We start from the raw sequence: 12,465 nt of genomic DNA on the forward strand, positions 1-12,465 counted from the left end.
TCTGTGTCCCCCGGACAGCAACAGTATGAGATCTACCAACATCCCTATCTACTCAAGTGCCTTGCGGTGGGGTCTTAGTGAGTGCTCAGCAACTTTTCTGTAAAGGGGGGGTTCCTTCTGTAAAGTTCAACCCATGCCCTCTGTCCAACTTCCTGCCCTCACATGCTCTTCCATCCTTTTCTTTCCCCTTCCCTCTGGGCCTCCCAGACGGCCTGACCCCTCCTGGAGCCTGGGGTCTGCACCTTCCTCGGGGGGCTTCCCACAAAATCCTCAGGCAGCCCTGGCCTGTCCCCACTGTGTTTCTGTACCCCTATTGCTCCCACCCACAACCCACAAAGCCAAGCCCTGATGCTTTAAATCCATCATTTATTGCCCACAGCTCATTAGTATTACATAAATCACAGAGATTGAGAAATTTTCTGAGAAGGTTAAAAAGACACTGCAAAGTCCCCTTGGTGTGGCCAAGGCATATGTGCTCGTGCCTCACTCACACCTGGCCCAGGGCTGGAAGAGCACTTGCCCCTGTCCTCTGGCCCTTCTGCTCTCAGGACCCCACTCTTCTCCCAGGCCAGGGGCTCAGGACAGAAAACAAGCCAGCTCACAATCAGGAAGTAGAAAGGGGGCTATCAGCCACCTTGACCCAGCAGCCGTCTAGACATCTTGGGCTTTTGGCCCCTGCACCATCAGATTATTCTCCAGAATGGGAGAAGGACATCCCCGAGCCTCAGAGAATGTTTGAAGTGACTAGAAGAAGGTGGGGGTGGGGGGTGGGGCAGTACACCAGGGCTAGAGAACCAGTTGTAGGCATGGCCTGGATTCTGGCGCAGCCGAACCAGCCACACCCTAGCTGTGGGACCTAGCTCAGCCTCCTCCCCAGTCATGAGCCAGTCTGCCCATGAGGCCTCCCTTCCTCTGGCCTCAGCAGAGTGGGTGATGGATATTGGCCAAAAGGTTTCCCTTATGGTGTTTTCTACAGCCGAGCCAGGGCTTATCTTATCAGCACGGCCACCAACCCTCTGTCACCATCACCCTGAGCTGTATTATACAGATCTTTTGCCAACCCCTTTCCCAAGGAGGAGTCCCGTTAGCTCACCTGAAGTTGCATTTGGGAGCATGACCAGAAATCATCCAGGAGACAAAGTAAGTAGGTTATGAGATGACAAGGCCACAGGGCTGGGGCTGGGGTGGGGCTGGGCCAGGGCAGCCAGTCCAGAGAGGGAGCCGGAGAGACCCCATCTCTACCACATCTCCAGAAAGGGTGGGAGTGGGGCTGGGGTGGGCAGTTTTGGTCTCAAGGTAAAGTGCACACAAACAAGGTCCAATGAGAGGTGGGGTAGGGTGAGTTTGAAGAGAGCTTTTCAAAAGGGGACCCAGAAACACCCAGCCTGTCATTGGCACCGTCACATTATGGCAGGATTGGCTCAAAAATACTTGCCCCTTTTTCTCTGCTGTTCTGGTCTCCCTACCTGCTCTGTGTTCACCCCTTCCTGACTGGTAGGGGGGTGCTGCTCCTCAGGAGAGTGGGGGGCCCTCAGGGCAGCATTCTGCAGAAATAGCAGGGCCAGGCTGGGAGGTCCTCACAGACAGCACGGGGTTCTGAGGGGGTACATGGTGCCAGTGCCTGTGGAAGACCCACCTTCCCACAACCACCCCTGCACAGAGGATGGTGAGAGCCGCCCATGGCCACAGCCTTGCTGCCCTGCACTAGTCTTTTCCTGCACATGCCTGTGTTCACCTCCAGCCAGGTCTCTCCCCAGGTGGAGTCACCAGGGAGGTGAGGAGGCCATGCGGCTGCATGTTGAGGGCTCCATTCCAGCTGGGGGCAGGTGAAGGGTACAACGGGACCCATGCTTCCTCTTTGTTTGCCCTGTTCACCCTCACCTCGGGTCCTGCTGTCTTCTGCAGAGCCCCTGCAGGCCTCTCCTTTTCCTGGCTCGCCAATGGGAAGAGACAGGAGCCAGCACTAAGTGGCCTCGGAGGCCGGTGCAGGGTGAGAGGTGGCACGTGGGTGTGGAGCCACACTTAGGCCCAGCCACCCACACTATCTCCTCCTTCAGAACTGAAAAGGGGCAAAGATCAAGTGTTCCCAGGATGTGGGTTCACATACAGAAAGTCAAGGTCTAGCTCCTGAGGCCATTCCCAAAGAGGCCTGCCCCTTTCCCAGTTCAGTGTCCACACTGGGGATGTGCCTGGGATGACCAGCATCTGAGCAGGACAGGCAAAGACGAGGTTAGCTGGAAGAGTCGGTGGGAACGCCCTGATCCAGTCCTCTGGTTCCAGATGGGGAGTAGAGGCTCAGAGAGGGGAGCAGACTTGTCCAAGGTCATACAGCCCATTGGTGCCACAGTCAGGGCCTGCAGTTCCTGTCTTGATGCTGACTCTCAGATTGGTACCTAGAAACCTGCCTCTGCACTCAGGCATAAGACCCTCCCACTCGGGAAGCAGTGGGATGGGGCAGGAAGCCTTGGGGCCTGAGAGCCCCCCAGATGGAGGTCGGTCCAGCTCCAGCTCCAGCCCCATCCTCAGCCCCACAGCCCAGCTTCCAGCCTGGTGACTAGAAGGAGGGTCACCCTGCAGAGGTCAAAGTGCAGGCCCACAATTCCAGCCAAACATCATTCCTTCTTGGGGCTTCTTGCCTGAAGCTGAGGCCTCGAATGGATCGGGATTCCATGAAGGGTGACCCCAGCCCCAGGCACTGGGCTTCGTGCAGAGGGATTGGTTCTGCAGGCTGTAGCATGGATGAAGGCCAGCCACACTCAGAGTCAACTGCCCACAGAATCTTCCAGAGGCTTCCAGTGCTTCTGACTCCCTGGGCCACCTCCTGGGGACCTCAGTCGTAGCTGCTTCCTCCTGTGAGGTGTAGACTGCCTCCCCTACCCCCAGCCCAGCCCAGCTCAGGGAGCCATTGGGCCCGGCCACCATAATGTCTTGAATCTACCAGCCCTTCTGCCAACCCAACCAGCCCCCTGGCCTATTCCTACTGCCACCACTGGTCCGCTGCTGCCACCTGGGCCACTGCAGCCAAGGCTCAGACTTGATTCAGATAAAAAACAAAAGAAAAAAAAACCCAAAGTATAAAAGGATCCTAAGTCTATCCCGTGGGCACTCTACAATTTTTCAGCTTCACAGATAATTGTGCTGAGTAGAGTTTTGACAACCCCACGTAAGGCCCAGAAATGCACTTGATTATTTCTTATAGGAAATGTGTCAGAATTCCTCACCCTTATGTTAACGTGTGAATAGATTAGTCTCCCTACCACTGTGGGTCCAGGGCTCCCCCAGGTGGCCCAGCTTGACCGGTGGGATCAGCTTGCCCCTCCCTGCAGGTGCAGCCGGGAGACTCCTTCCCGCCCCCGGCTCCCCGGCCTGGATAGCACTCCATCCCCAGGCCGGCCGGCCACCACTCACAGCCCCTTGTTGTATACCACCGTCCGACTACTCGTGGCCCGGGCAATTTCAGGCTCTAACTGGGACGTCTCGATCTGAGGAGAGAGTGAGAACAGAGAAGAAAGGTGAGGGGGGACGGGTGAGTGTGGAGGCTGGGAGTAGCATTAAGACTACCCCGGTACCCAAAGTTCTCCCCCGCTGCCGCCTACTGACACATCCTCCTTTACCGCCCTCCTGCCACAGTATCCCTTCCTGGCTCGGTCTTGTGTCTTCCTCTGACGGTGTGTCCGTGCAGGTGAATGTCCCACACTCTGACCTCCTCATCTCCCAGGGCCCAGTCTGCTTCGTGGCACACACCCACTCCCACACCCACCCTGGACCTGGTCCCCACCCAGGGCTGCTCCACCCACACTCCTGAAATCCAAACTCAACCTTCTTGGACTCCACAGTCCTTATCCTTCCAGCACCCCACTCACTATCCCTATCTGTTTTTAGACATCGAAGACCTCAAGCCCCAGACTCCCTACAGCTCAGTCTTCACACCCACCCACTCCAACCCGGACACCAGGGGCTGTCGCTCCAGCCACTCTCTAGCCCAAAGGTCCTTCCAGCTCTGACTGGCAGGGGCCCAGGTTTACAGGAACTCAACCATGCTCTTGAACCTGACTTTGCTGGGCCCCCACAGTGACCAGCAACCCGCCTCCTCCCAGCCACTTTGCCCAGTCAGCTCCTTCCCTCATTCTCCACAGGGGCCACCTTAAACCTGCTCCGCCCTCCTTAGTCACTCTGCCCTCAGCCCCCCACTCTTCCTGAGCAGAAGAGCCTTCTTCCTACTTCAGAGAAAAAGCAGAAGACAACAGAAGAAGCCCCTCGGCATCCCCCATCAAACCCATGATCTACCTGTCCACGCTGCTCCGCACCTGCCCTCCTGCCACCCCTCCCCTCAGAAGGCAGAACCTCCTGGGGTCCATGTCCCCCATGCCTACTCCGGGAGCCCACTCCCAGGCTCTCCTGCTGTCTCCCACCTTCACAGTCCACTGACTCTCGACCATCAGCGTTTCAACACTGACAAGAACTTCTCATCTGATAAACTGTCCCGTTAACCCCACGTCACGCTCCAGCTACCGCCTGGTCTCTCTCCTCCCCCACAAGCAAATTTCTTTAAGGCACTGTCTCAGGTGGCCTTCTCCACCTCTTCACCTCCCACTGACTTTTCAACCCACAGCAAATCTGGTTTCTGTTCCCACCACAATCCACAAAAATCCTTCTCTCCCAAGTCACTGCCACCCTGCACTTTGTGACATCCACTGGACACTTCTCAGGGTCACCGGGGGCTTCGTCTGGCTGGGCCCTCTTCCCTGCACAAGCCCCGGGGTGATTCCACCCTCCCGGGGACTCCCCAGATCTGCGGGTTCTCCAGCCGTGTTTCTGCCCTGAGTCCTGGGCAGGCAGGGGCTGTCTACTGGACCTTTTCATGGATGTCTCACAGGCACTTGAACTCAACCCTAAAATCGAAATCGGGATTGAAGTCACCATCTGCCCCTGTCCCAACCCGGCTCCCCACACCGTCATCCAGTGATGCTCTGGCACCACCTCACCTCCTCTTTCCTTCCTTCCCCTCAAGTCTCCGTCTACCCCCACCTCAGACAGTACGAGCCTTCCCAACCACAAGTTTGGGCACCCCTCTCGTCCTCATAAAATGGCTCAATAACCCCACTGTCCTCAGGGAACAGTCTCGACTCCTGCGCTATTCAGCCCCTGCCTCGCCTCGCCCTGCGCCTGGGGCTGGAGGCACCGCACACGCCTACTTATTGCCATGCCTCAGATACCGGGCTTTCCCCACCCTGGTTCTTTGCCTGAACTGCCCCTCTGTCACCGCCTCTCTCCACCCCCCTTGCCGGGCTCCTCCTTGGGCTTATCTTCCACATCTCAGTTTTAGACATCTTCCCTCCTCCAGCCTGGGTGTGGCCACTTCCTGGGACCCCCCACAGCTTCTGGCACTTTTTGCATCTCAGTCGTATCACTTGTTTCTGAGGTTGACCGTCCACTCGTCTTCCCCCTCTCCACTTTAGACTGCAGGCTCCACAAGGCAGCAAACGTGATGTGCGATCGTGTTCATCCCTGCACCCTCAAGGCCCACTGCCAGTGCACAGGAGGTATTCAGTAAGTGTTGAATAAATGAATGGAAAGAAGGGAGGCAGAAGGCACTGGGAAATAAGGTCCCCCTGGAGGCTCTACAGCAGCCCAGATGTTGGTCTGCAGCTCCAGGGACTTAGCCAGTAAGGATGCCTGAGGGAACCTGAAAGGGAGGTGCTACTTCAGTGAGGGGGGCCTCGGCATGATCTCCACCCTAGGCAGAGTCAAGGAAGTGCCGGGCCTTTGTGGCTTAGTTCAGCCGAACCTGGTCCCAGGTACCTGCTGTATGTCAAGACAGGGCCACCCTGAGAAGTATGCAGAAGGCGCCATAGACCAGCCCTGCCTTCAAAGAACTCGGTCATGGCCAGACCGGGCATGTCAGAGGCCAAGAAGGAGGGAGTTCAGTGTGGACTAGAGCCAGTGGGCATAGTGGAGTTTCTGGGGAAGGGGAACCCTTCCCCTGTGGTCCACGGTACCCCCATACCCAGGCTCTGGCCACTGAAGAGGGCCAAAGAGACAAGAGCTAGGCTCAGGGCCCAGGCCTCTTCCCCACCCCCTCTCCTCAAGCCACCTCTTCCCTCCCCACCCCTGCCGGCCTCCGTGTCCCCTCCACCTCACCAGCTCCCCTCGTCCCCATGCTGCCACTGACACAATGCACAGCGCCCACGCTTAAAAATCTAAATGCTTTTGAAAATGTTTAACCTAGTTAGACAAATTAGCAAAAATTTGTGCAAAACAATTTAGGTATTTAAAATATTCAATGTTTTTAAAAAACTGGAAAACTGTTCTTAGCTTTCAGCTGCAAAAACCAACAAAATATAACATCCCAGCAATCTTACCATGAGGTGTAACATAACCCTTCGGGAAAGCTGTTAAACAGCTACTGAGGCATCCTGGGAAATAGCACTTCATTTATTCAAATGCACATATGTCAGGCTTTTGCACCATATGTCATTCCAAGCTATTTACAGTAATAATTAAATCTTAATCAACGTTTAACCTCTGTAAAATGTTTGAAGAATCCTAATCACCCTTCAGACTGCACTAATGAAGGAGAAATATATAAACATAAAAGGAAAATGATGCACAGATATCACACTGGAAAGAACAGTAATTGCAAAATTGTATTTCTTTTAAATATAATCAGTAAATGATGTAAAGTAAGCCAAGGAGTATTTTAAGTTAAGACATCTTGGATGTCAGAGGTGTGAGCAGCTAATTTTGTTCTGCTACCCATAACAGATGTAGCATATTTTATTTTAGTGCCATTATTAGCAACTTCCCATGCCGGCTTTCACTGAAGCACCGAGGCCCGCATTAAAATCGGAGAGGCTGCTCACCACCGCGGTGGAGGACCACGGCCGGGGCCACGGCCCACTCGACCCGCTCCCTGGAGGGTGCCGGCCTGGGTGCAGACCAAGGCCTCATCCTCCCCGCGGGGGCTGTCCCTGACTCAGGTCCCCCAGGCTCCTCGCTGTGCCGAGGGCAGCAGGTAGAAGGGATGCAGGGGGGAGATGCGGGCAGTGGAAAGGCTCTGGGGAGGGGTAGCTGGTTGAGGTACTCAGGAGCAGAGGCTCGGGGACAGAGTGGCCTTCGGGGCTTTTTCTCTCATTTCACATTAACCAGCCCTCACGTCAGACGTTTATGGCTGTCAACTCCATACACCAGGGCTGGGCACACAGAGGTGGACAGGTGAGATGGACAGTCTATCTCATCCATGCCCTTGAGTAGCTCACAGTCTAGGGGAGGAGTCATCTATGAAAGCACATGGATCCCAGAGAGACAAGGTGCCATGGTAACTGGGGAGGGGGTGGGGGTTACCACGTATTGATGAAAGGAATAAGGAAGAAAGACTTCTCAGAGGAGGTAGGCTGGGAATAAAATGGAGGATTTTGTAAGAGAGGGCAGGAAAAGCATTGGCGGGCCAGCACGGCCCGTTTGGTGTGGGCAACGTTGGGCATGTAGGGAATGCGGCAGGACGTGGAGGTGGGGCTGGGACGGGCAGGCCCTTATGGGCCACACGAACGTGTCAGTGTGGGCCATGGGGAGCCACGGGAGGATTCTGAGTGGGGGTGGGCCATGATCCAGACTCCATTTTAGAAATGTTTCTCTGGTGGCCGTGGATGTGGAGGACGGATCGGAGGGTAAGTGGGGGGCAGCTGTGGGAATAAGAGAGAGGTGCCAGGTCCTGCCCTATGATGCTGCCGGCGGGGCTGTGAGGAGGGTGGCACTGAATCCTTTCTGAAGAGAAACCCATAGGAGTTGATGACCAATCCCATGTGGGGGTGAGAGGGAGGTGTCGAGGATGACTGTGCGTTGGATGACTCCTAATTCTAGCTCGGGAGCTGGGGTGGCTGGTGACGCCGTTCTCAGAGGCAGGGAATGCGGGAGGGGGACGGGTCAGGGTGGGAGGGTGACAGGCTCAGGCTTGGTCATGTTGAGTTCCCTAGGCAGAGAGGCCAGGGAGGCAGACAGCGCATGGGTTGGGGGGCTCTGGGCCGGGGTCTGGGTGGGAGAGCAAACCCGGGATGTGCAAGCACAGCCGGAGGCCCCAGGGTGGGGGAACTTGCCCAGGAGAACAGATGGAAGGGGAGGGCGCCAGGCCTGGAGAACAGGCAAATTTGAGGGGCGGCTGAAGGGAACAAGCCCATGATGGTGGCCTTGAGGGACCAGCCCAAGGAGCAGAAGCAGTGACGGGGTGCCAAGGCACCAGGCAGCATGGATACCAGGCACAGCTTTCTGAGTGGTCCCAATGAGAGCTGAAAGGCTTCAGTCTTCACAACGGGATTTGGTGACCTCTGGAGTCCAGATTTCCTACCCCCAACTCAGCGCTGACCCCAGGCACAGACTCTCACTTCCATCCTGGGCCACTTCAACTGGCTGTCCATTAAGACTCCTCTAGCCTTGGCTGGGGCTGGGGCAATGGCAGATCTCACAGGCGTCGGGACCATTGGGGATCTTTACCGCTGGCCTCAGCGGGAGGCCCCCACAGGGAAGACCCCTGTGCCGTTTGAAGATCACCTCTCTGAGGTGTGGGGGTCTCGTCCACAGCTATCACATCCAGGGCTCTGCTGGTAAATGGATGTGATTCAGATACAGAGTGCCCTGCTGCTGCCCCAACCAGAGACAGAGACAAAGGGCTGTGCTGTTGTTTTGGGGGCACCCCTGCTGCTCAGGGTGGGGGGGCTGATGGATAAGAAGCAGAAGCTGGCTTTATGTGCCATGTGGGCAGCAGATCAAATGGTGTGTTGCCCACAGAGGTTCATGGGTGGGTTGTGGAGTGAGGGAGTTGCCAAGGCCTGGTAAGGGGAATGGGTGCAGCAAGAGGGGTCACCAGTACCAACCCAGTAAAGGCTTGATGGCCCAGGGTAGTGGGCCGAGGGCAGGGCTTGGTTCTGACCTCAACAAGCTCTGAGGGGATTCATACAAGGAGAATGGGATGAGGAGAAAGGGGGCTGGGCAAGAAGTGGCCATAGGGAGGAGGGGTGACCTAGTTCCAGGCTGGCCTCAGGGGGCAGGCAAGAGCCCCTGGCTCCCTCTCTTCATCTGGTAGACACCTCTCCGGGTACCTGACAGCCAGTTAGCAGGGGATGGGGAGCCAGAGCCCTGGAGGGTGGGGGCTGCAGGGACCAGTGAGAGAGCTGAAGTTTTATCAGCTGTCTGATAGTCCCCCACAAGCCCCAGAACTGGCGGTGCCAGGAGGCCGTGGGCCTGCTGGACACACACCCACCCTGCCCAAGAGAGTGCTGCCCAGCCACTGTTCCCTGACCCTGAGGTACAACCTGCACCCTGGCTCCCAGAGAGCCTCATCCAGATGCCCCACCCAGCCAGACCCTGCTGCCCCTCACAGCAGATAGTCCCTAACTTTTAGTTGCATTGAAAGTCGGAGGCAGAAAACATGAATCATCACGTCCAGAAACCCCCAGCCCCCCTGAGCACCCCAAGGCCCAGCTGGCCCCACAGTCCCCTAGAGCAGCCTGACTGGGTCTTCCTTGGTGGTGCAGGAAGGGTTAACCCTGAGCTATCTGCCTCTGTCTCCCGGCTCATTATGGGTGGGGGGCCCGAGTCAGGAATGCATTTGGGGCCACCGCTGCCTCTGCAGCCTGGGAGCACACACACCTGCAGCCAGGCCGGCGGATAGTTTACATATTTGAACCTGGAGCTAAGGTGCCCAGACACAAACAGGAAACTGGATCCCTGGCCTGTGCCCCATTCTCAGGGGCTTTTACCTACTACAAAGAACTTCCTCCTCCTTGCCTTTCTTCTGGTGGCTTTTCTGCCTCCTTTTCAAAGGCATGGGGCTGGGGGGGCGGGGTGTTCAGTGTGACCCTGTGACATGGCTCAAAGCTGCCTCCTGCTCCTGGCCAGGGTTCTGGGCTTCTGAGCATCTGCAGGTGGTGCTGACATTGACATGGGGTCCAGTGCCCAGGCCGGCACCTGACTGACCCTGTGTGTCTGACGCCTCTTTCCGGTCTAGCACGTAAGGGGCAGCACACCCCACGCTCTCTCTTCAGGGCTGAGCAGGCCTCAGGTCCTGCTTAGGCACACAAGTCCAGGCCCCATCTTTTGTGAAGCTGTCCCGAGTGTCCTAGAGGGCAGAGGTGTTAGGACAGCGCTGGAGAGCAGCTGAGGCTTGAGCCTAGACCCTGTGGGTCAGGCCTATGGTTGCTGGCTTTTGGCTCCCGCTGCTTTCCCAGTGAATGTCAGATTCCTTGGCTGGATGCTAAAGGCCTTCTGGGACCTTCTCCAGGTTTCTCACCTACTGGCTGCTCTCCATTTCTAGTACACTGTATGTTTAGCCTTTGAGGCCCAAGTCTAGCTATATCTTAATCCTCTAAGGCTGCCTCCTCCAGGAAGCCTCCCCTGATCTTCTCAAACCAAATCCATTGCCCCTTGCATTTATTTCCATCTCCATCACATCCCCAGTTGCAGGCAATTTGTTCGCTAATCATCTATGAACACAGCAGTCCCCCACCTCACCCCAGTTCAAGCCGGTAGGTCCTTGGCAGAAGTTGAATCAAACTGAACTGAAGGTCCCCAAGTGTAGGGATCCCGTCTATACTCTTCCATCTCCCCTGTGCAATGTGCACCCAGTGGAGGCTCAGACCCCCTCCCCATTTTGGGGCTTTGTACTGTTCCTGGGTGCCCCCTGGTGGATCAATCTCAGAATCCTTCTCTGTCCTCCATCTTCTCAGCTTCAAGGCCTCAGTTTCCCCATATGTGTGGTGGGAAGATTTTCTACTTCCTGGGACTGACATGAGGATAATATCAAGAAACAGGTGAGAGAGTTCTTTGGAAACTTGGAAAATCCATGTGATGCTGCATAAGGAAGGAAGGACTCCATGGCTATCCTAGAGCCTAGGCCCAGTCTTGTTCATGAGCCATGAGTCCTCATGGCTCACAAGGCTGAGCCCTTGCTTGTGCACAGGCCAGGCATGTTCTATGCTTCGCACATATTGATGCTTTTAATCCTCTCAGCGGAAGCTTTGCACAACCAAGCCTCCTCCCTCCCTGTCCTGAATTCAGCTAGGCTTTCTAGAAGGTCCTAGAAAGAACAAGGAGGGACAGGCTGAGAGGTGGCCCTGCTGGAGGATGTCACTGGGCCATGTGTGTGCATGTTCATGTGTGTGCTTGTGTGTGGGCCTGTGTGCACATGCAGGTTTGGGCTGGGGGTGTGGGGAACAGGCAACGTGACAGGTGGCGTTGGCGTTCCTGGGCTCTGAGTGGCTTTGCCATTCCCATCCGTCCCTCCTGGGGGGTCCTGTGGGCAAACTCCAAGAAAGCAGCGGGCGGGGAGGCGGCAGATTTCTGACGGCAAAAATAGCCCGCTTTGGAGTTCAGTAGAGACTGATTAAACCAGTAAATGAGAAAAACCCCAAACAAACAACTCCAAGGAAAGTGGGAGATGGATTTGAGATTAGAGGGAAGAGGCCCCTGCTCTCGGAGAAGGTGAATGTCTGTGGACTCAGGAGGGACACAATGCCCTCTAGACGTTGCCTCTGGCCTCATAACAGCACTGCAAAAGCCAGAGAAGCAGGAACCGGGGTAAGCCCAGATGAGCCACACTCTGTATTAGGTGTTGATAAAGAGCTCTATTTCTCAGCCCTAGGAACATCCTTATGTGTTGAAAGAGGGAGAAAGGACAATTGTCTCGAGGTAGTAGATGGGACACAGGAAACACATGTCACCGAAGTCTACCTATGTGAGGTGAGACAGATCCTAGTGTGGCTCATCAGAGAGGACTTCCTGGAGGAGCGGTCATTTCTAGAACAGCCTGAATGTAGACCTGAGCTCATTCCCAATTCTTCCCCATTCTTGGTTGGGCATTCAAATGCTTTCCCAAGAAAAAGAGAAAGAGAGGGGAAAGAGAGGCAAGCTGGGGTAGATATTTGCTTCTGGTAAGTCACAGCTTCCAACCAAGCTGGTTCGTGAAAACTACCATTTTCCTCAGAGCTGCTGATGGGGAGAGAGGTGGTAGAGGTTTTGCTGCCAGTGGGGTCACCCATATTCTCTTCCCAGACAGGGAGGGGGTAGGGAATGAGAAGGGGGTGGCTGAACTTGACACTCAGGTACCTCATCTACAGCATGGATGTGGCCTCTAAGAGCCACCCTCTGGGGCCAGGGTGACTTGTGGTTTGTGAGTGGTATGAGGATGTGACGAGGGCCTTAGCCTTCTTCAGAACATGCCTTCTTCTAGTGGCCCGGACCCTCTAAGGCTGAGGAGAGGAGAGGGTAGGCTGAGTGGGGGTGGGGTTGGCAGGGCTGACATGGGAGGCTCTGAGCAGGAAGCCTTGACGGCCTCTGATGATGTCTTTTCTTCCAGTCAAGGTGTTTGGCAGAAGCTGGAGGGGCAGGGGAAGGTGGGAAGTCCTCTGCTGAGCTGTCAGGCAAGGCCAACGAGCAAAGGCCAACCAACCAGCAACTGCAGGGCATGCCAACAGA

General features: G+C 55.9%; 1 protein-coding gene across 8 annotated transcripts in view; it reads right to left on the reverse strand.

Moving 5' to 3' along the window:
- Window positions 1-349: 349 nt before the first annotated feature.
- The window catches only part of SFXN5 (sideroflexin 5), a 117,830-nt gene continuing 105,714 nt past the window's right edge, over window positions 350-12,465 (reverse strand). For all 8 annotated transcript variants that reach the window (XM_053200761.1, XM_027072200.2, XM_053200760.1 and 5 more), the window contains one exon: window positions 350-3,482. In XM_053200761.1, the coding sequence (XP_053056736.1) occupies window positions 3,405-3,482 (78 nt within the window). In that variant the 3' untranslated portion in view covers window positions 350-3,404. The remainder of the gene's footprint in view (window positions 3,483-12,465) is intronic.

The sequence above is a fragment of the Acinonyx jubatus genome, chromosome A3 (assembly GCF_027475565.1).
Source record: "Acinonyx jubatus isolate Ajub_Pintada_27869175 chromosome A3, VMU_Ajub_asm_v1.0, whole genome shotgun sequence".
Classification (NCBI taxonomy): Eukaryota; Metazoa; Chordata; class Mammalia; order Carnivora; family Felidae; genus Acinonyx; species Acinonyx jubatus.